Raw genomic sequence first — 22,273 nt, 5'->3', positions numbered from 1 at the left:
TGATCCACTAGGACTTGAACTTTGTACAGAGTGATAAGAATGGATTGATTTGCATTCTTCTACATGCTGACTTCCAGTTGAGCCAGCATCATTTGTTGAAAATGCTGTCTTTTATCCACTGAATGGATTTGACTTCAATGTCAAAGATCAAGTTACCATAGGTATCTTAGTTCATTTCTGGGTGTTCAATTCTATTTCATTGGTCTACCTGTCTGTTTACCAATACCATATATTTTTATGCAATTGCTCTGTAATATAGCTTAGGGTTGGCAATCCTGATTTCCCCAGCAGATCTTTTATTGTTGAGAATAATTTTGGCTACCCTGGGTTTCTTGTTATTCCAAATGAATTTTCAAATTCATCTTTTCAACTTGATGAAGAATTGAGTTGGAATTTTGAAGGTGATTGCATTGAATCTGTACACTGCTTTTAGCAAAATGGCCAGTTTTACTATATTAATCCGGCCTATATGAACCTGGGAGATCTTTCTATCTTCTGAGATCTTAATTTCTTTCTTCAGAGACTTGAAGTTCTTGTCATACAAATCTTTCACTTGCTTGGTTAGAGTCACACCAATGTCTTTTATGTGGTTTGTGACTATTGTGAAGGGTCTATTTCCCTAGTTTTCTTCTTATCCTATTTATCCTTTGAGTAGAGGAAGGCTACTGAGTTGTTTGAGTTAATTTTATATCCAGCCACTTTGCTGAAGTTGTTTCCCAGCTGTAGGAATTCTCTGGTGGAATGTTTGGGGTCACTTAAGTCTACTAACATATCATCTGAAAATAGTGATATTTTGACTTCTTCCTTTTCAGTTTCTATCACTTTGACCTTTTTTGTTTTCTAATTGCTCTGGCCAGGACTTCAAGTACTAGGTAGTGAGAGAATGGGCAGATTGTCAAGTCCCTGGCTTTAGTGGGATTACTTCAAATTTCTCTCCATTAAGCTTGATATTGGCTACTGGTTTGCTGTATATGGCTTTTAATATGGGCCTTGAATTCCTAATCTTTCCAAGACTTTTAACATGAGAGAGTGTTGAATTTTTCAAACACTTTCTAAGCATCTAATGAGATTACTACTTGTTCATGGTTTTTGTTTGTTTGTTTGTTTATATAGTGGATTATGTTGATGGAATTTGTATATTGAACCATCCTTGCATCCCTGGGATGTAGCCTATTTGATCATGATGGATGATTGTTTTGATATGTTCTTCAACTTGGTTAGCGAGAATTTTATTCAGTAATTTTTGTGTCGATATTCAAAAGGGAAATTGGTCTGAAGGTCACTTTCTTTGTTCAATCTTTCTATGGTTTAGGTATAAGGATTATTGTGACTTCATAGAAGGAATTGGTTAGTGTTCCTTCAGTTTCTATTTTGTAAAATAGTTTGTACAGTATTGCTATTAGCTCTTCTTTGAAGGTCTAATAGAATTTTCCACTAAACCCATCTGGTACTGAGCTTTTGTGGTTGGGAGACTTTTCGTAACTTCTTCTATTTCTTTAGGGGTTATGACACTGACACTGTTTAGATGGTTTATCTGATCCTGATTTAACTTTGGTACCTGGTATCTCAGTAGAAAATTGTCCATTTCCACCAGATTTTCCAGTTTTGTTTTTTTGTTTTTTTTGTTTTTTGTTCTTTTTTTCGGAGCTGGGGACTGAACCCAGGGCCTTGTGCTTCCTAGGCAAGCGCTCTACTACTGAGCTAAATCCCCAACCCCTCCAGTTTTGTTAAGTACAGGTTTTTGTTGTAGGATCTGATGGATTTTTGAATTTCCTCAGTTTCTGTTATGTCTCCCTTTTCATTTCTGATTTTATGAATTTGGATAGTCTTCCTGTGTCCTCTGGTTAGCGTGGTTAATGTTCTATGTATCTTATTGATTTTTTCAAAGAACTAGCTCCTGGTTTTGTTGATTCTTTGCATACTTCTTTTTGATTTGTATACTTCTTGGTTGATTTCAGCACTGAGTTTGTTTATTTCATGCCTTCTACTTCTTTTGTGTGTATTTGCTTCTTTTTGTTCTTGAGCTTTCAGATGTGAAAAGATACCACTTTGAACAAATTTTGCTGCTTCAACTGGAGGTCAGCATGTAGAAGAATGTCTATTGATCTCTTCTTATCTCCTCATACAACATTCAAGTCCAAGTCTACCAGAGACTTCCACATAAAACAAGATACACTAAACTGATAGAAGAGAAAGTGTGGAAGAGCTTCAAACACTTGGGCAAAGGAGAAAATTCCCTGAACAGAACACCGATGGTTTATGTTCTAAGACCAACAATAGACAAAGGGAACTTCATAAAATTGCAAAGCTCACGTAAGTCAAAGGACACTTTCAATTGGAGAAAATGGCAAACAACCTATTGGCAAAAGGTTTTTATGAATCCTACATCCAATAGATGACTAATATCTAATATTTACAAAGAACTCTAAAAATTAGACTCCAGAGTGCCAAATAATCCTATTAAAATGGGGTACAGATCTAAACAAAGAATTCTCAGCTGAGGAATGTTGAATGGTTGAGAAGTACCTAAAGAAATGTTCAACATCCTTAATCATCAGGGAAATCAAAACAACCCTGAAATTTCACCTGTCACATGATCAAAAACTCAGGTGACAGCAGATGCTGGTGATGATGTGGTGAAAGAGGAACACTACTCTCTTCAAGGTGGGATTGCAAGCTGTTATAACCACTCTGGAAATCAGTCTGGATGTTCTTCAGAAAATTGGACATAGTACTACCTGAGTACCCAGCTATACCACTCCTTGGCCTATACCCAGAAAAAATGCTCCAACATATAACAAGGACAGATGCTCCACTATGTTCATAGCAGTCTTATTTATAATAGCCAGAACCTGGAAAGAACCCAAATGCCCTTCAACAGAGGAATGGATACAGAAAATGTGTCACATCTACACAATGGAGTATTATTACACAGCTATCAAAAACCATGACTTCATGAAATCTGTAGGCAAATGAATGGAACTAGAAAATTTCATCCTGAGTGAGGTAACACAATTACAAATACATGGTATGCACTCACTGAGAAGTGGATATTAGCTCTAAAGCTCGAATCACACATGATATCCATAGAACACATGCAGCTCAAGAAGAAGGATGACCAAAGTGCAGATGCTTCACTCCTTCTATAAGGTGGAACAAAAATATTCATAGAAGGAGACATGGAAACAAAGTTTAGAGCAGAGATAAGGAAAAAAATCATCTGGAGCCTGTCCCACCTGGAGATCCAGCCTATATGTATACAGCCATCAAACTGAGACAATATTGTTGATGCCAATAAGTGCATGTTGGCAGGAACCTAATATAGTTGTCTCCTTAGAGGCTCTGCCATAGGATGACAAGTACAGAGGCAAACGCTAGCAGCCAAATATTAAACTGAGAACAGGGTCTCCATTGGAGGAGTTAGAGAAGGTATTAAAGGAGCTGAATGCACTTGCAACCCCATACGAACAACAATACCAACCAACCAGAGCTTCCAGGAACTAAATCCCCACCAAAGAGTACACATGGAGTACACAGGGGTCCAGCTGCATATGTAGCAGAGGATGGCCTTGTTGGGCACCTTGGTCCTGCCAAGGCTAGATCGTCCAGTGTAGGGGAATGTCAGGGTGGGGAGGTGAGAAGGGTTGTATGGTTGGGTGGGGCAACATCCTCATACAAGAAGGGGGGTGGGGATGGGATAGGTGGTTTATGGATGAGAAACTGGGAAAGAGGATAACATTTGAAGATGAAATTTAAAAAAAAATTATGTTAAAAGCAACAAAACCCAACAACTACAGAAATAAAAAACAAAAACAAAACAAAAAATTTTCTTCGCAAAATTAATCCACTTATGCTCAAATGTTTAGCCATAGGGATCATTTCTGTTATAACCTTGAAGATAACGAAAGTCTTGATAATTAGCAGTAACCAGATGATGTTGATATCTTCACTCCATTTTTCATTACATCAATCACATAGTAGAACTTAGGGAAATATTGTAAAAATTATCATGTCTTATTTCAATTTGCTTAAGTACCTATAAAATGCTGCTGAATTTGGTCTCAAGATTCATTGGTTGCACAAAAAACCAATGTCTGAAGAAGTAATTAACATAATTTATTGGTGCCTATATTAGAAATAAGTATGTTTTGTATCTATAATAACTTTCAGTCTAGTTGGTATTATGTTTACTTGTTTTTACAGAAACTCTCTAAATTCAGAAACTTAAATTAGGATTCTTTAGTCATTCTTAGCAACCTTTGAAAGCTGAGTTGTTCAGGATATCTACTCCCCATCCCCTACTGTGTGTGTGTGTGTGTGTGTGTGTGTGTGTGTGTGTGTGTGTGTGTGTGTGTGCATGTTAGTATGTATATTCATACATGCATGAATGTATATGTGTGTGCATGTTCTTGTATATATGTATGTGTGTGTGCGTGTGTGTTTGTATGTATGTATGTACGTTTATGTGCACAAGCACTGTCAAATGATGAAAGTTTTATTTGTAGCAAATCTATTTTTCTTACTTGTCAGCTTGCTTGAGAAATCCCCTATTATTGCCCTACGTTGGGAAACAAAACTTTTCCTTGGGAGACGCTGCACACATGTCTACACATACTAGATGGGGAGTCTCTAGTAGATGAAAGTGTGGATACTACAAAAATAAAAGCCAATGAATTTTATTAGGGTTATTTACAGGAGCAGAAATGATTCATAGATAGCTCCATGATCAGCACATGTTACAGCTCACAAATCTGGGACTCTGAAGCACCTGCACAATCTTCAGACAGCTCAGCATGTTGGACAACATCCTTTCTGGATCACTCAGTTGGTCTAATCTTCTTCCAGTTAGCTCAACAAGTTTCTGGGTCTTCTAGACAGCTATTCTGGCCTTAGATTTTCTTTGCAGTTTGGCTTGTCTTAGAGTGCCTCTCAACAGTAATTTTTGTTACTCACTCTAGAGAATCTAGTTAGAAACTTCCTGAAGGTATTTTGAGTTATTTTCCTTTTGTCTCAAAGAGCTCCCCAGCAAGATGAAATATTTTAGTCATAGAAGACTCATAACAGCTTATCACAGAATATGGCCACACATACCCAGCATTTGCGTGGTTTCTGGGAGTCTGAAATGTGGTTCCCATTCTACTATGGCAAGTAGTATAGAATCCATGAATTTGAAAAAGAGAAAGGATGGTTTGGGAAGAAAGAAAGAGAAGAAGGTCTTAATGTAATTGTATTATTAGCTCAAAAACAAATAGAGGAAAGGAAGGGGAGGTCTGCATATGCTACTTACATACATTTGCAACAGCAAACAATTATTCGAATACAACAAAAAGTTATAAGTGTCAGTGAAAAGGTGGTGGAAGAACTGTAAAATACAATATTTTAAAACGTTTTATTTATACAATTTTAATTATTTATTTATCGTTAAATGTTAATACATATATATGTATGCATATATATATGGGTGAGCTCTAACAATGTAAGGCCCTTGGCAAGTTCATCTCAGGATTGCTTCTTGCTACTGCTATGACTTTCCTGTCAGTATTACATAGCCTAAAGATTCCTGGTTATCAGCCCACCCTCTTGGGCAAATTTCAGGCAGATCAATATGAATATGGATTTCCATGAATCAATTAAGTTTAGATGAGTTAATGATTTTATATAATTTCTGATTTGATTTAAATGATGTAAGAAACTTTTAGGAGATGGTTTTAGTAAAAGTTGTAAAAGGTTAGTATCAAGAATAGAAGAGTTAATGAGTTCCAATCCTCTCACCTGTCCAGTGAGAGGTCCTTGAGCCAGAGAGAAAAGAAACCAGTGCTTATTAGCACAATATATTAAGGGAAAGAAAGCATTTATTAGTACAAAACAGTAAAAAAGAGTTACAAAGACAAGGATTGTCAGTCTTTGGCCTTCATTTTACAGTGTGTCCCACTTCAGTAGAATTTATTCTAAAGGCCAGGCAGGCCCTCAGCACCTAACACTCTCCTTAATTTTATATATATATATATATATATATATATATATATATATATATATATATATATATATATTCCTTCCACTACCACACTACCATAATTAGAGACCCGGTTTTTCACATTTCCTAATCAAATCATTAGTATCCTGTTACTCTCCTCTCTATTACTTGAACTTCTGTATCCTGGAAATAGTCCCATTTTACATTTCTGAATTTTTGCTCATATTTTAGAATATGTACATTTGAAAAATTTAAACTAGGAGACATAGATGAGAAAAACTTGACATTTGTCTTTCTGAGTCTAAGTTACCTCTCTTGATATGATCTCTTCTAGTTCCAAACATTTACTTTCAAAGTTCATGATTTCATTTTTCTTTGAAGGTGACTAATAACGCATTTTGTATATAGATCACATTTTCAGTATCTATTATCAAATGCACATTGTTTTCTTTTACCAAGAATTGTGAATAGAGGATCAATGAATAGAATGTTCAAGTATTTCTTAATAAGATATAAATCTCATATATATATATATATATATATGTGTGTGTGTGTGTGTGTGTGTGTGTGTGTGTCCAAATTTGTACATTTGTGTTATATTCTATTTCTATGGTTTCTTATTCAAATAAATGCCCAGACTGATTTCAAAGTGACTTCACCCAAGGTTCTCCTTTCTCCAAATTCAAATCAATATGATGTCATTTGCATTACTGACTATGGCCATGTTGACTAGGGTGAGAGTGAATCTTGAAGTCGATGTGATGACTAATCTTGTTTATTGAACTGACTATATCTGAATTCAAAGAAAACTCATAAAGATGGCCAAAACTTAGTCAGATTTTTTTTTGTATTAGATCATTTGAGGTATGAAGAAGTTTCCTAAATCTGGCTCACTGAGGTTGGTGGACTGACCATAAAGATGGGCCATACTTTCATGCATTGGCCTATGTAAATGGACACAGAAAAGAAACATTGTGATTCTACCTGCTTGCTCTCACTCTTACTAGCATGTTCAGGAACCCCTGAAGTTGAGGCAGCCATTTCTTTTCTGGTATTAGAACTTACTTCTTATGCACTCCAAAAAGACCAACTGAGACATTCAACTCCTTGGACTGCATAACTATTGGAATTTTGGATTATTAGACTACCATTTATTGATCCTTCTGGGTTCTGTACATTAGTTCTATATGTCTTGGCAGAGTGGCTGCTACTGTTCCTTACTGCTTGGGCTTTTTGCAGAAACATTTAAATGAGCAGGAATGCAAGTAAAAACTTTTCATATCAGAGTTGTTATGCAACATTTAACCATGGTGGAAGCATCCATATTGTGCTGACTCCATTGAGCACTTTATATATGTTCTATAGTCTTAAGGAATTATATATTTAATATTATTTGACAAAATTTATGTTATTATTTCTTCATCTGAATTACAATACCTTTCAAATAACTTTTGTGTAACACTGACCAATGTTTTTATTTCACTCAATCTTCTCAGTGAAACATTATTTGTAAGAAAAGATTAATTTTCATTCATGGCTTCATTTAATTTAGATCACTGTTTCCAGGAAATCTTGCCATAATGACTGAGTTTATACTGGTAGGTGCACATCATGAAAGCTATTTATGACATAGCAGACTAGAGATCAAAGGATAAGAGAAGAACAAGGGATGGGTTCAATACTTCAAAGTCTCAACATTCATCACTGATAACTCAGTTCTTCCAGGTAGTATTCCCTTTTTCTAAAGGTTACAGAGCTTCTCCAGGTGCATTCTTTCATTACTTCAAAATCCAAGCAAGTGGGGACATTCTAAGTATGGGCTGTAGCAACACCCATATGTGTGATGTAGCTAATAGTCATTGATTACCGTGGGAGATTTACATATAATAAATATTGGTATAAAGTTTGATGCCTGGAATGGGATAGAAAGTATTCAAAACTGGATTTAGGATCAATAGTTGTCAGAGTGCATACATTTGACATCTTCATGTGATTTGGATTTTGTTGTCTCAGAATACTTAGACTATTTTACTTTTCAAACTGTATTCAAAGAACATGTATTCCAGTTAGCAGTAAAATAAAGTCTTAGACTTTATTGTTTTAGTTAAAGTTATCAAACATCATGTTAGATTTGAGTATACATACATTCCATGTATCCAGAGAAAAAAGAATAAATGATGTAATGTGTTAAAACTTTCACAGGTATAAATGATTGTAATTTTGTCCTGGTTTATTTATGAAATGTTCCTTGTAGAGTCATGTGTTTAAACAGGTGGTTGCCAGATTGTGGCACTGTTAAGTTATCGACCCTTTAAATGATAAAGCCTTATAAACTAGTTATTTCCTAATACTTTGTACCCTGGACTTACTTTTAATTCTACCTCTTAGCTTGTTTCCAGTATAGGGATAAAATGTGATCATGCTGCTGCTTCCTGACTTTAGGCCAGCCTTTTGCTCCTGCTGCCAATCTTTTCCCTCCATAATGGCCTGTATCCTTTCAAGAACTGTACACCAAAACAAACCCCTTCTCTCCTAGTTTGATTTTGGCAAGGTGTATATTTATGGCAACTAAAAGCAATTAATAAAAGTATTAAAACATAAAAGAGGTGTTTTTCATTTTCTTACTCTTATTGCTACTCTATAATGTGCATTTATAAGATTCATAACAGCACTGGAGAGATGGTTCAGCAGTTAAGAGCACTGGCTGCTCTTCCACAGGTCCTGAGTTCAATTCCAAGCAACCACATGGTGGCTCACAATCATCTGTAATGAGAGCCAATTGCCCATAAATAAATTAATTAAAAAAATAAGATTCATAACAATGATAAACAGTAATAATAAAGTCAATCGACATGAAACATTTTCTGGATTTTTGCTCAGGTCTCACAGCAGAATGAATGGTGAATGTACCAGATGCAAAAACAGGTCAAAATGAATAAATCTCATGCAAAGGCTAACATTACAAAATGCATCACTATTTACATTTTAGCAAATAAATATTCAAATTAGAGTGAGAACATTTCAAATTTAAAATATAAATACTATAAAACCCATCTGAGAACAAAATAATACTCTTGACAATTTTTCATTTGCTCAAGAAAAGTGGGCGCAAACCTTATGATTTTATTGAGAACTCAATTGGGAGCATATGTTTAGGGTTTTCAAGAGGCCCATTTGAGATTTGGATTCACACATCCACACCAGGGTACAAGCAACCATTTGCCCATGATGAACTAAGGTCGAAACTGCCTATTAAAAGATATGTCCAGCCTACAGGAGATTTTGGTTGTGATCTTTTCTGTTATAGAATTCATAATGGGAACTTTGGGAAATGGATTTATTGTACTGATAAACAGTACTTCCTGGTTCAAGAGTCGGAAAATCTCTGTAATTGATTTTATTCTCACTTGCTCGGCCATCTCAAGAATGTGTGTTTTGTGGACAACAGTTGCAGGTGTCTCTTTCTACAAGGCATTATTTTACTCTAAAAGTTTGCAAGTATTTTTTGACATTATCTGGACAGGATCCAACTATTTATGCACAGCCTGTACAACCTGCATCAGTGTCTTCTACTTGTTCAAGATAGCCAACTTTTCTAATCCAATTTTCATCTGGGTTAAACAGAGAATTCATAAGGTGCTTCTGTCTATTGTTCTAGGAACAATCATCTATTTCTTCTTATTTCTCATTTTTATGAAAATAATAACTAATTATTTTATATACGACTGGACAAAATTGGAACAAAACAAAACATTCACTTTTTTAGATACTCTAACTGGTTTCTTAGTCTACAATGTGATTCTCATATTTTTTTTTGCAGTATCTCTGACATCGTTTCTTCTTTTAATCTTCTCTTTATGGAGTCACCTCAGGAGGATGAAACTGCAGGGCATACATACCAAGGACACAAGCACAGAAGCACACATAAGAGCTATGAAAACTATAGTTTCGTTCCTCTTGTTCTTCATTATATACTATATCACCAACACTATGCTTACTTTTTCACATCCCGTTCTTGACAATGTGGTTGTAAAAACTTTCTCTTATATCCTAACATTTACGTATTTATCTATTCATCCATTTCTCCTGGTTTTATGGAACAGCAAATTGAAATGGGCATTCCAGTGTGTATTGAGAAAGCTAGTGTGTCATAGTTGATGTTATCCTTTGTTTCAGTAAGTACACTCAATATAGCTAATGGTTTTCTAAGTTAAGGAAAATGAAAGAAGGAATAAAGAGGAGGAATATATTCCTTTTCAGATCATCTCTTCTGTCATTGTGTCCTTTACATACTATTGAGAATTGTTGACTAGATCTGGGCATCTTTAAAATGAATAGAAAAGGATGCTTCAATCCAACTTAGAATTGAAAACTAAATAATCACAGGAGGCAGAGAGATTGGAGAGGGGAGGAGGAGGGAAAAATGGGAGCGGGATCTTAGGATCAGGTATGGGGAAGACAGAGAGAATCCCAGAGAAGCAGGAATGTTAATGGAATTATGTAGCTGACTAGGGTAAGAAGTGGGGAGAACTCCTAGAAAGTCCCAGAGACGCTCCCAGGACTCAATAGGGGTGAACTTAATTGAAATGCTCAACAGTGCAGAGATGGAAACTGAAGAGACCACCTCCAGTAGACAGGCAGGACACTCAGTTTAGAGATGGGGTCACCAACCCGCCTTCAAAAAATTTCATCCAGAATTGTTCCTGTCTAAAAGAAATTCAGGAACAAAAATGGAGCAGAAACTGCAGGAAAGGCCATCTGGTGACTGGCCCAACTTAGGATCTATGTCATGGGCAGGCACTAACCCTGACAGTGTTACTTATTCTATGTTGTGCTTGCAGAGAGGAGACTAGGATGACTGTTTTATGAGAGGCTCTAACAATCGCTGCCTAAGACAGATACAGATACTTGCACCCAACCATTGGATTGAGGTCAGGACACCTATGGAAGAGTTAGGGGAAGGATTGAAGCGGCTGAAGCAGATGGCAACCTCATAGGAAGACCAAACTAGATACCATGGAGCTCCCAAAGACTAAGCGACAAACTGTAGGGGCTGGTCCGAGGCCCCACCACATCAGTGGAAGACAATGTGCCTAATTCTGTAGAGACTTGATTGCCTAGGGAAGAGGTATGCCCAGGGGTAGGGGGAGGAGCAACCTCTCAGATGCTAAAGGTAGGAGAGTGAAGGTCTCTGGGAGCAGGAACTGGGAAGGGAAACAACATTTGAGATGTAAATAAATAAACTTATTAATGCTAAAAATTAATTAAATGAAAAAGAAAAAAGTTTCAGCATTGTATTTTAGATATAAATATTATTTAATAACATCATGGTACATTGAGAAATACTTTAAATAAGGTACTATCTTACAGAGTAATTTTAATATTATTATGATTGATACCAATAAAATAAAATAGAATACAAATGTATTAAAATTTTGACAGATGTTCATTTGTAACATATACGAACATATATTTGTGCATGTAAATAAAACTTTTGAGTTCTTTAAATGAGCTTGAAAATGTCCATTCTAAAAATGTCAATTAATTGATTATTTTTACCAGTACCATCATTAAAGTAAACATTGAAATTTATGATTTTATGAAACTTTCTTTTACAGAATAAAATTATATCATTGAAAGGAAATTTCTTTGAGAGTTATTTTCAAATTTGAGACCAACTTTATAAGTATATAAAACAAGGGCAAACTACAAAAATGTGTCAGAGAAAATAGATTTCAAACACTTCATCATAATTTGGAGTAAATTTACCTAACACTTCTTGGAATAACTACATAAGGAATGTGAACCTCGATGGAACCATTTATATATTTGAAAATGAAGGATATGAATAAAAAACGACCAATGTTTTATGGAGTCACTGGAGCATAGACATGACCTTCACTGAAGGCAGCTACTATAGAGAAATAAGAGAATGTTTCAAAAGAATGAAAAAAACATAAAAAGCAATCTGAATACAGTTTAATTAACCTTAAAAATAATGGTGATTCACTTTCACAAAATACAGTTGGTCTCTCATGTACTCCTTGCCTAAACTGTGCAAATTCATTCATTCATTCATTGGAACACCTGCAAGAAAATAAACTATGAAGCAGATAAAAATAGAGCTAAAGTTAAACTATAAGCCAACAAATTTTAAAGTACTTAATGACATTATTTATTAATTGTAGCAGTATGAATTTGGAGAATCATTGTAATTGTTTTAGGTGATGTTCCAAAGAAATTATATAATTTTCTTTTTTTATTGGTTATTTTATTTATTTACATTTTAAATGTTATTCCCCTTCCACAAGCCCCCTATCCCTTCCTCCCTACTCCCTGCCTCTATGAGGGTGCTCTCCCACCTGCCCACCAACCCAGCCTCAGCAGCCTAGTGTTTCCCTATCCTGGGTCATCAAGCCTCCATAGGAACATGGAGCTCCCCTCCCACTGATGCCACACAAGGTGATCCTCAGCTAGTCCCATGGGTCCTTCCATGTGCACTTTTTCGTTGGTGGTTTAGTCCCTAGGAGCTTTAGGGAGTCTGGCTGGTTGATATTATTGCTCTTCCTATAAAGTTGCAAACTCCTTCAGCTCCTACAGTCCTTGCCCTAACTTCCCCAATGGGATCCCCACACTCAGTCCATTGTTTGGCTGTGTACAACCGCATCTGTATTGGTCAGGCTCTGATTGAGTTTCTCAGGGGACAGCTATACTGGATTCCTGTCAATAAGCACTTCTTGGCATGAGTAATAGTGCCTGGGTTTGTTGTCAACAGATGGGATGGATCCCTAGGAGGGGCAGTCTCTGAATGACCTTTCCTTCAGTTTCTGTTCCACTCTTAGTCCCTGCATTTCCTTTTGACAAGAGGAATTCTGGATTAATATTATTGAGGTGGGTGGGTGGCTCCATCCCTCAACTGAGGGTCATGCTTTTTCACTGGATAGGATCTTTATAGATTCTGCCCCCCGCCTTTTAGGTAATTTGGCTAAAGTCCTTCCTGTTGTTTCCTGGGAAACTCTTGGGACCCTGGTACCTGGGACTTTCTAGTGGCTACTTCCAGTTCCCCCTCCTCCATTTCAACACAGCTCCTTTCAAATTCCTGAGACTGCACTTCACCATCTTCTCCCATATCTGAACTGGCCCCCGTTCTTTTCTCCTCCACCCTCCCTCTGAGATCCCTCTCTCCTTCTACCTCTTAGAGATTATTCTCTTCCCCCTACTGTGTAGTACTGTAGCATCCACACTTTGGTGTGATCTTCTTTCTTCTTGAGTTTCATATGGCGTGTGAACTTTATCATGGGTATTCTGAGCTTTATTTTTGGCTAATATCCACTTATCAGTGAGTATATGCCCTGTATGTTCTTTTGTGACTGTCTTGCCTCACTCAGGATATTTTTTAAGATCCATCCATTTGACTGTGAATTTCATCATTTTTTAATAGCTGAGTAGTACTCCATTGTGTAAATGTATCACATTTTCTGTATCCATTCCTCCGTTTATGGACATGGGTTCTTTCCAGCTTCTGGTTATTATAAATAAAGCTGCTATGAACACAGAGGATAGCTCAAAGGTTAAGAGCAGTGAATGGTCTTCCAGAGAGGTTCTGAGTTCAATTTCCAGCAACCACATGGTGTCTCACAACCATGTATAATGGGTTCTGATGCCCTCTTCTGGTGTGTCTGAAGATGGTGATATTGTATAATTTTCTAAAGTCAGTATATCAATTTTCAATGTTGCAGAAAATATATTTACATTATTTATGTGGTGTTAGGATCAAATATAAAAAATGATAATATTGAAGTCCTAACATAAAAAGGGGGATTTGAAAAGTAACTGCGAAACAATATCAAGATGACAGGTCATGGGGGGTATAGTACAAAGAAACAGATAATTTAAAACAGGTTTCTGTAGATGATGGGTTTTTTTGCTTTGTTTTGCTCTTGTTTTGTTTAGCAAACATTGGAAAATTATAAGTAAGTTGTAGTAAAAACCATGATTTGAAAGACAAATTTTAAGTCTAATGTACTTGAAAATTTGATAGACAATTACTTGTTGAAATTCAAGTAGAACTGGGCACCATGAAATTTAGCTGCAATTTTTTTGTGGTTTTGTTTTGTTTTTACTTTGGTACTTTTAATGGCTTTCAACCAGGTAAGCAAAGCATGGATCTCCTGCAAATACACTATAGCTGCAATTTTTTGATATATAAATTATTTGTTTCCTAAAGATGTAGGTACTAGGAAGATGACATCCATTGTAACATGTTTAGAAGCTGAAGGGCCCAAGTGAGGATGCCTCAATCCCACTTGCCAGGGAGAAGAAAGCAATCAGAGCATTGAGGAGAGAGGGAGTGTTCTGTGTCTGAAATGGGACAAGGAGGGGAAGAGGGGAATATGATCCAGTATTACGTGGGGGGAAAGGACTGAAGCCCTGAGGTCCAGTGGAAAGAATGGAAATAACCAACCTCAAGAGATAGGATGTGTAGGTCCCTCCAAAATGTACCAGGAATCTGGGAGGTAAGAGATTCTTAGAACACAAAGGGATGGACCTTAGAAGAAACACCCTATAGTGGGGAGAGGAAACTTGTAGAGCCCTCCTTTAACAAAAAGACAGGGCAGCAAGTGAGGGATGGAATTGCTATACCATAGTCAAAAATTCTGACCCAGAATTGTTCCAGTCTGAAAGAACTGCAGGGGCAAAAATAGAGAAGAGCCTGCCGAAAAGAAGGTCCAGTGATAGGTCCAAAATGGGATCCAGCTTAAGGGGAGGTCCCAAGGCCTGACACTATTACTGAGGCTATGGAGTGCTCACAAAAAAGGACTTATCATAACTGCCCTCCAAAACACCAAACAAGCAATTGAAAGAGTCAGATGCAGATATTTACACTCAATCAATGAGCAGAAGCTGGTGATTCTTGTGGTTCAATTAGTGAAAAGCTGAAAGAAGCTGAGGAGGAGGGAGACCCTGTAAGAGAATAAGCAGTCTCAACTTAACTGCCCCTGAGATCTCTCAGACACTGGAACAACAACCAAGCAGCATACACCAGCTGATATGAGGCCCCAGCACATATATAGCTGATGACTTCTAGGTTTGGGTTCAGTCAGAGAAGATGCACCTAACCGTCAAGGAACTGGGGGTCCCTGGGAGTGGTGCAGTCTGGTGGTGTAGAGTATAGGGGTGGGTGGGAACATCCTCATAGAGACTGGAGGTTGTGGTGGAGGTATGGAATGAGAACACTCAGAGGGAGAGGTATAAAATCCGGAGTATAAAAAAGATTAAAAAATAAAAGAACTACACATGATAGCCTCCTACACTACAAAATACTTGGCCTAAAGTGTAAATAGCATCACATTTGAAAAACTGAGTTTCAGGAAGAGAGAGGGATGAATAATGCACAGTCAACCATAGTTGGTATAATTAAAAAATAGGATAAGAGGTTGTAATCATAATTGCTCCTTTATATAGTGTTGTCTTTTCCAACTCCCCTATTTCTGCATGTGCTTAACCCTGACACTTGTTCACAAACACCTCTAATATTGATCTGTTAACCAAATAAGCTTTTGTAATAGTTTCAGTTCTAACACCTATGAAAAACTGTTTGACATCAGCAAAGAATGATGCTGTTTTCAGGGAAAAAGATTTGATATTGTCCCATTAAGTTAAACAGTTTCAGATATAAAATGTTTTTCCACACATAATCAGTATTTGGAACATATTTATATACTCAGACTACTTTTGGAAATGAAGAGGTCAACAGAGAGAGGGAAAGGGCAGTCAGGAATGAGAGGAGCATAGTGTATGGTGAGTATCACCAATACATTACACACAGACTTCAAAATGTCACAATGAAAGCAATCATTTTTATAGATTGAATACATAATAACAAGGAGGATAAATCTTATAGCTTGAATATATAATAACAAGAAAGAGAAATCTTTGTTGATCAGGAAAATTACATGGCATCCAGAATGTCATCTATTCATGCAGATTCTGAATGTTAAGAAGTTTTAAGGAAGAGTACACATGGACAGGCCCATGGCTCCAGCTGCATATGTAGCAGAGGATGGCCTTGTTTGGGCATCAAGGGGAAGAGAAGCCAAGGTTTGACCCCCCCAGTATAAGTGAATGTCAGGGTGGGGAGACAGGAAAATGTAAGTGGTTGGGGAGGGAGAACATCCTCATAGGAGTTGGAGGGGGGATGCCATAGGGGGTCTATGGACTGGAAAACAGGGAAGGGAATAACATTTAAAGGCAAATAAAATCATCCAATAAAAAAAGAGTTTTTAATGAACAACCCCATTCCCTTTTTTATTCTCTAGGTAGATGGGAAAATATCCTACTAACTCATTCAATACAAAAGATGTGTGTTTTAGGCTCCTATCAAGAGTAAAAATGAAAGTTCATATGTCAGATATATAAATACTTAGGTGTAATTATTTAATGTTAACTAACTTTAAGCAAAGTATACAGCATCCTAATTGGTTCAGTGTACCGCCATGGCAGTATTTGAATTATAATTACAATTCAAAGAATATCAAAGATAAGACAATAATATTTATCTGTGTATGTCTAAATAATCTTTACTTAAATCATACAGAAAACTTTAATGATTTATAATGACAAATATATTAACTTATAAATTATACTTTCAGGAAATAAAAATTTTGCTTTTCCTTCAAAGTAGTGATATATTACATTTTAATAAAGATGAAAATAAAAAATAAAATTGTATTATATTCTGGAATTCATTTCTTGGATATCAACATTTTCAGAACTCCAGTGACTGTATTTTTCTATGTTGCTTGTAAGAGTTGTGTGACATAATAAAATTGCATGATATCCAGAATCTAGATCTTCTCTTATTCTGTAGAATGCCATTTTATGCTCATTGTTTCAAATGCATTCCTAATTTCATTCAATATTATCACAATTTTCTTTTCATTGCATAGAAAATCACTCAAAGACTTTGTCTATTCTCCAAGTTATAGGTTACAGTCTACCAAATTTATTTCATTTTTTCAATTCGTCAGTTACCAGTGATATATTTTTTTGCTTACCATCAAAGTTTTAAACCAAAGGTAATTTTTAAGTTATTTGTTTCAGGAATATCCCTTTTCATGATGTTAATACCATACTTAACGGGATCATGAACTCTAGGTTATACACCCTAACAAGAACACACAGTCTCAATGATATCATATAGAAGTGTGTAGTTTCTGCTTGGTATAACTTCTGTTTTAGTGCGCTGGTCAACACAGTGATCTGGGATGAAAAATATTCGTTTTGAATCTTAGAACTCAAAGTTGAGACCCATTCAGTGTTTTGCAGTTAATCAAAAGCAGCAAGTCTTCACACACTATGGTAGAGAATGTAAAGTTCAAAGGATAATTTATAGTATCAGGGAGATAAAAGGATTCTAGCAACCATAATTATGTTTATAGTCTTGGAATATATAGGATATTAGTGTGCAGTCCCTCTTCCATTTTTATTACTTTCATTTTATTCGTACAGAACTACATCTGATAAAATCAGATATTCTGCAGTATAAAACACAGAGAAAAGTAGCTTTATTTGAGTGCTAACAATTATGGTTCCACTTCTTGACCTTCTAGGAAATATTTCAGGCTGGGTGAAAACATAAATAGCTTGGCCTTTGCTAAGAACTCAGAAAATAAAGAGGATTTAGAAAGGAGGGAGAAGAGGAGAGGGGTGGTAGGCAGGAGGAAGGAGCTGGGAGAACATGGCGTCAGGTATTAAGATTCATTTCTGCATGTAGATACAGGTGGTTATAAGGGATGGGTATGTACAGGATTTTGTGATGTTTAAAGGGGCAAATTATATCTTATCAATTGGATCAGAGGTTATTATGTGGTGTGTTATTTCGTGTGGCAACTTGAGTTCAAGAAAGTATATGGTGGCAGGGCGCCTCTGGAAGCACTTGCGCCCACCATGGAATTGGGATGTTTATGCCTGATGTGGTAACTATCCACCCTGGGAACTAGATGGGTAGAGAGAAGGCCTTGGAGCTCAGAGAGTAGTGAGCAGTGTGAGATGGGATGGAGCTTAGCAGGTAAGACACATTACTGACTGAAATGAAAAGCTGGAAAGACTCAGGGACTGTTAAGGTCAGAAAGTACTTGGGAGTACTGTGAGGCACTTAGATAAATTAGTGTTAGTTCCAATGACCTGCAAGAGCTGGAACTAGCAAGAGAGCCAGGGTACATACGGAAACCATTCGATCCTTTTTTCTTTTTTCTTTTTTTTCCCCATCTTTCTTAACTTGAGCATTTCTTATTTACATTTCGATTGTTATTCTCCTTCCTAGTTTCCAGGCCAACATCCCCCTAACCCCTCCGCTTCCCCTTCTCTATGGGTGTTCCCCTTCCCATCTTCCCCCCATTACCGCCCTCCCCCCAACAATCACATTCACTGGGGGTTCAGTCTTGGCAGGACCAAGGGCTTCCTCTTCCCCTTCCACTGGTGCTCTCACTAGGCTATTCATTGCTACCTATGAGGTTGGAGCCCAGGGTCAGTCCATGTATAGTCTTTGGGTAGTGGCTTAGTCCCTGGAAGCTCTGGTTGGTTGGCATTGTTGTTCATATAGGGTCTTGAGCCCTTTCAAGCTCTTCCAGCTCTTTCTCTGATTCTTCAACAGGGGTCCCGTTCTCAGTTCAGTGGTTTGCTGCTGGCATTCGCCTCCGTATTTGCTCTATTCTGGCTGTGTCTCTCAGGAGAGATCTACATCTGGTTCCTGTCGGCCTGCACTTCTTTGCTTCATCCATCTTATCTAATTGCGTGGCTGTATACATATGGGCCCCATGTGGGGCAGGCTCTGGATGGGTGTTCCTTCTGCCTCTGTTCTAAATTTTGCCTCTCTTTTCCCTGCCAAGGGTATTCTTGTTCCCCTTTTAAAGGAGGAGTAAAGCGTTCACATTTTGATCATCCGGCTTGAGTTTCATGTGTTCTAGGCAACTAGGGTAATTCAGGCATTTGGGCTAATAGCCACTTATCAATGAGTGCATACCATGTGTGTTTTTCTGTGATGGGGTTACCTCACTCAGGATGATATTTTCCAGTTCCATCCATTTGCCTATGAATTTCATAAAGTCATTGTTTTTGGTAGCTGAATAATATTCAATTGTTTAGATGTACCACATTTACTGTATCCATTCCTCTGTTGAAGGGCATCTGGGTTCTTTCCAGCTTCTGGTTACTATAAATAAGACTACTATGAACATAGTGGAGCATGTGTCTTTGTGGCATGTTGGAGCATCTTTTGGGTATATACCCAGGAGTCATATAGCTGGGTCCTCAGGTAGTGCAATATCCAATTTTCTGAGGAACCTCCAGAATGATATCCAGACAGTTGTACCAGTGTGCAATCCCACCAAAAATGGAAGAGTATTCCTCTTTCTCCACATCCTCACCAGCATCTGCTGTCACCTGAGTTTATGATCTTAGCCATTCTCACTGGTGTGAGGTGAAATCTCAGGGTTGTTTTTATTTGCATTTCCCTTATGACTAACGATTTTGAACATTTCTGTAGGTGTTTCTCAACCATTCCGCATTCTTCAGCTGTAAATTATGTGTTTAGTTCTGAACCCCATTTTTTCATAGGGTCATTTGTCTCCCTTCAGTCTAACTTCTTGAGTTTTTTGTAAATTTTGGATATAAGCCCTCTATCACTTGTAGGATTGGTAAAGATCTTTTCCCAATCTATTTGTTGTTATTTTGTCCTAACAACAGTGTCCTTTGCCTTACAGAAGCTTTCCAGTTTTATGAGATCCCATTTGTCAATTCTTGATCTTAGAGCATAAGCCATTGATGTTTTGTTCAGGAAATTTTCTCCAGTGCCCATGTGTTCGAGATGCTTCCCCACTTTTTCTTCTATTAGTTTGAGTGTATCTGGTTTGATGTGGAGGTTCTTGATCCACTTGGACTTAAGCTTTGTACAGGGTGATAAGCATGGATGGATTTGCATTCTTCTACATGCTGACATCCAGTTGAACTAGCATCATTTGCTGAAAATGCTATCTTTTTTTCATTGGAGGGTTTTGGCTCCTTTGTCAAAAATCAAGTGTCCATAGGTGTGTGGGTTCATTTCTGGGTCTTCAGTTCTATTCCACTGGTCTATCTGCCTGTCTCTGTACCAATACCCTGCAGTTTTTATCACTATTGCTCTGTAATACTGCTTGAGTTCAGGTATAGTGATTCCCCCAAAAGTCCTTTTATTGTTGAGGATAGTTTTAGTTATCCTGGGTTTTTTGTTATTCCAGATGAATTTGCAAATCGTTCTGTCTAACTCTCTGAAGAATTGGATTGGTATTTTGATAGGGATTGCATTGAATCTGTAGCTCACTTTTGGTAAAATGGCCCTTTTTTTCTAGTTTTTCTGTAACACCATTCCTCCTTCCCCCTGTCTGACAGAGGATGATCTCACCACAACCTATCCAGGCCAGGCCTCTTCAATCCCTGGGACTGCAGAGATCTCAGAGACTACTGAGATCCAGGTTAGTTGAGACTACTGGACTTCCTACAGTCAACCTCTTTCAGTTTCTCCAGCCTTTCCATAATTCAGCAACAGGGGTCCCTGTCTTCAGTCCATTGGTTGGTTGTAACTATCTGCATCTGTCTCAGTCAACATATTGGGTCTCACTAAGTACAGCCATGATGTCCTTGTTTTGTATAAATGAACCACATTTTCTGTATCTATTGTTTTTATATTGGGACCACTGTGTTGTTTCTAGCTTCTGGCTATCATAGGTAATGCTGCTATGAACATAATGAAACACGTGTCCCTGTGGCATGGTGGGGCATCTTTTGGGTGTATGCCCAAGAGTGGTATAGTTATGTCTTTAGGAAGATGTATTTCCAACTTTCTGAGGAAGCTCCAGCTGTATTTCCAGAGTGGTTGGACCAGTTCAAAATCCTACCAGCAATGGAGAAGTGTTCCTCTTTCTCCACATCCTCTCCAGATTTTCTCTCACATGAGCTTTTTATCTTAGCTGTTCTTATTGGTATAAGGTGGATTCTCAGGGTCATTTTGATTTGCATTTCCCTAATTACTAAGGACATTAAAGATTTCTTTCAGTGCCTCTCTTCCATTTGAGATTCCTGTTGTGAGTTTTCACTTTAGTTGTATACCTCATTTTTTGATTTTTTTAAAGGCAGATGACCAGAAAAGTGCCATAGCCAAATATGTTAACTGAAATTTTATTTATTTTTATTTTTTGAATATGAGTGCTTGCCAAAGATATTTCTCCCACCACATGTTTGTAGGGCATGCAATGGCTGAAGAGGCCATGAGAGAACATCGGCTGCTCTGGGATTTGTGTTACAGATGATAGTAAGCTTCTATTTGGATGCTATTAACTGAAATTTGATCCTTATCAAATCCATCAAGTGATCTTATTCTCTACGCCATCTTACCAATCTTATGATCTAATCTTAATTAAAAAATACTCTCTGGTAAAAGGCTGGAAAATCACTTTCCAATCAAATGGTCTGAAGAAGCAAGCTGGAGTAGCAAATCTAATATCGAATAAAATAGACTCTCAGCCAAAAGTCATCCAAAAAATAAGGGAGGACACTTCATATTCATCAAAGGAAATATCTACAAAGATGAACTCTCAATCCTAAATATATATGCTCCAAATAAAAGGGCCCCTACATACATAAAAGAAACCTTTTTAAGTTAAAAGCACACATTGCACCTCACACAATAATAGTAGGAATTTCATCACCCCACTCACATCCATGGACATATCAGGGAAACAGAAATTAAACAGAGACATAGAGAGACTAGCAGAAGTTATGAACCAAATGGACTTAACGGATATTTATAGAACAGTCCATCCTAAAACAAAAGGCTATACCTTCTTCTCACCACTTCATGGAACCTTCTACAAACTGACCACAAAAGATGCCTCAACAGATACAGAAAGATAGAAATAACCCCATGCATCCTATCTGATCACCATGGACTAAGGCTGGTTTTCAATGTCAAAAATAAGGAAAGAACACCTACATATACATGGAAGTTTAACAATGCTCTACTCAATGATAACTTAGTCAAGGAAGGAATAAAGAAAGAAATTAAAGACTTCTTAGAATTTAATGAAAATACTTATGGGCCACAATGAAAGCTGTGCTAAGAGGAAAACTTATACCTCTCAGTACTTGCAGAAAGAAACAGGAGAGAGCATACATCAGCAGCTTGACGACACTCACCTAAGAGCTCTACAACAAAAAGAAGCAAATATCCCCAAGAGGAGTAGAAGGCAGGAAATAATCAAACTT

At 37.2% G+C, this 22,273-nt stretch overlaps 1 protein-coding gene across 1 annotated transcript; it reads left to right on the top strand.

The window, feature by feature from the left end:
* Window positions 1-9,235: 9,235 nt before the first annotated feature.
* Window positions 9,236-10,132, top strand: LOC116903779 (taste receptor type 2 member 8-like). The gene has a single exon (XM_032906470.1). It carries the CDS (start codon window positions 9,236-9,238, stop codon window positions 10,130-10,132), a length of 897 nt encoding a protein of 298 aa, XP_032762361.1.
* Window positions 10,133-22,273: the final 12,141 nt, after the last annotated feature.

This window comes from Rattus rattus, chromosome 6, assembly GCF_011064425.1.
Source record: "Rattus rattus isolate New Zealand chromosome 6, Rrattus_CSIRO_v1, whole genome shotgun sequence".
In the NCBI taxonomy this organism is placed as follows: Eukaryota; Metazoa; Chordata; class Mammalia; order Rodentia; family Muridae; genus Rattus; species Rattus rattus.
Note: the sequence above shows the minus strand (reverse complement) of the source record. Positions and strands in the feature narration are given on the sequence as shown.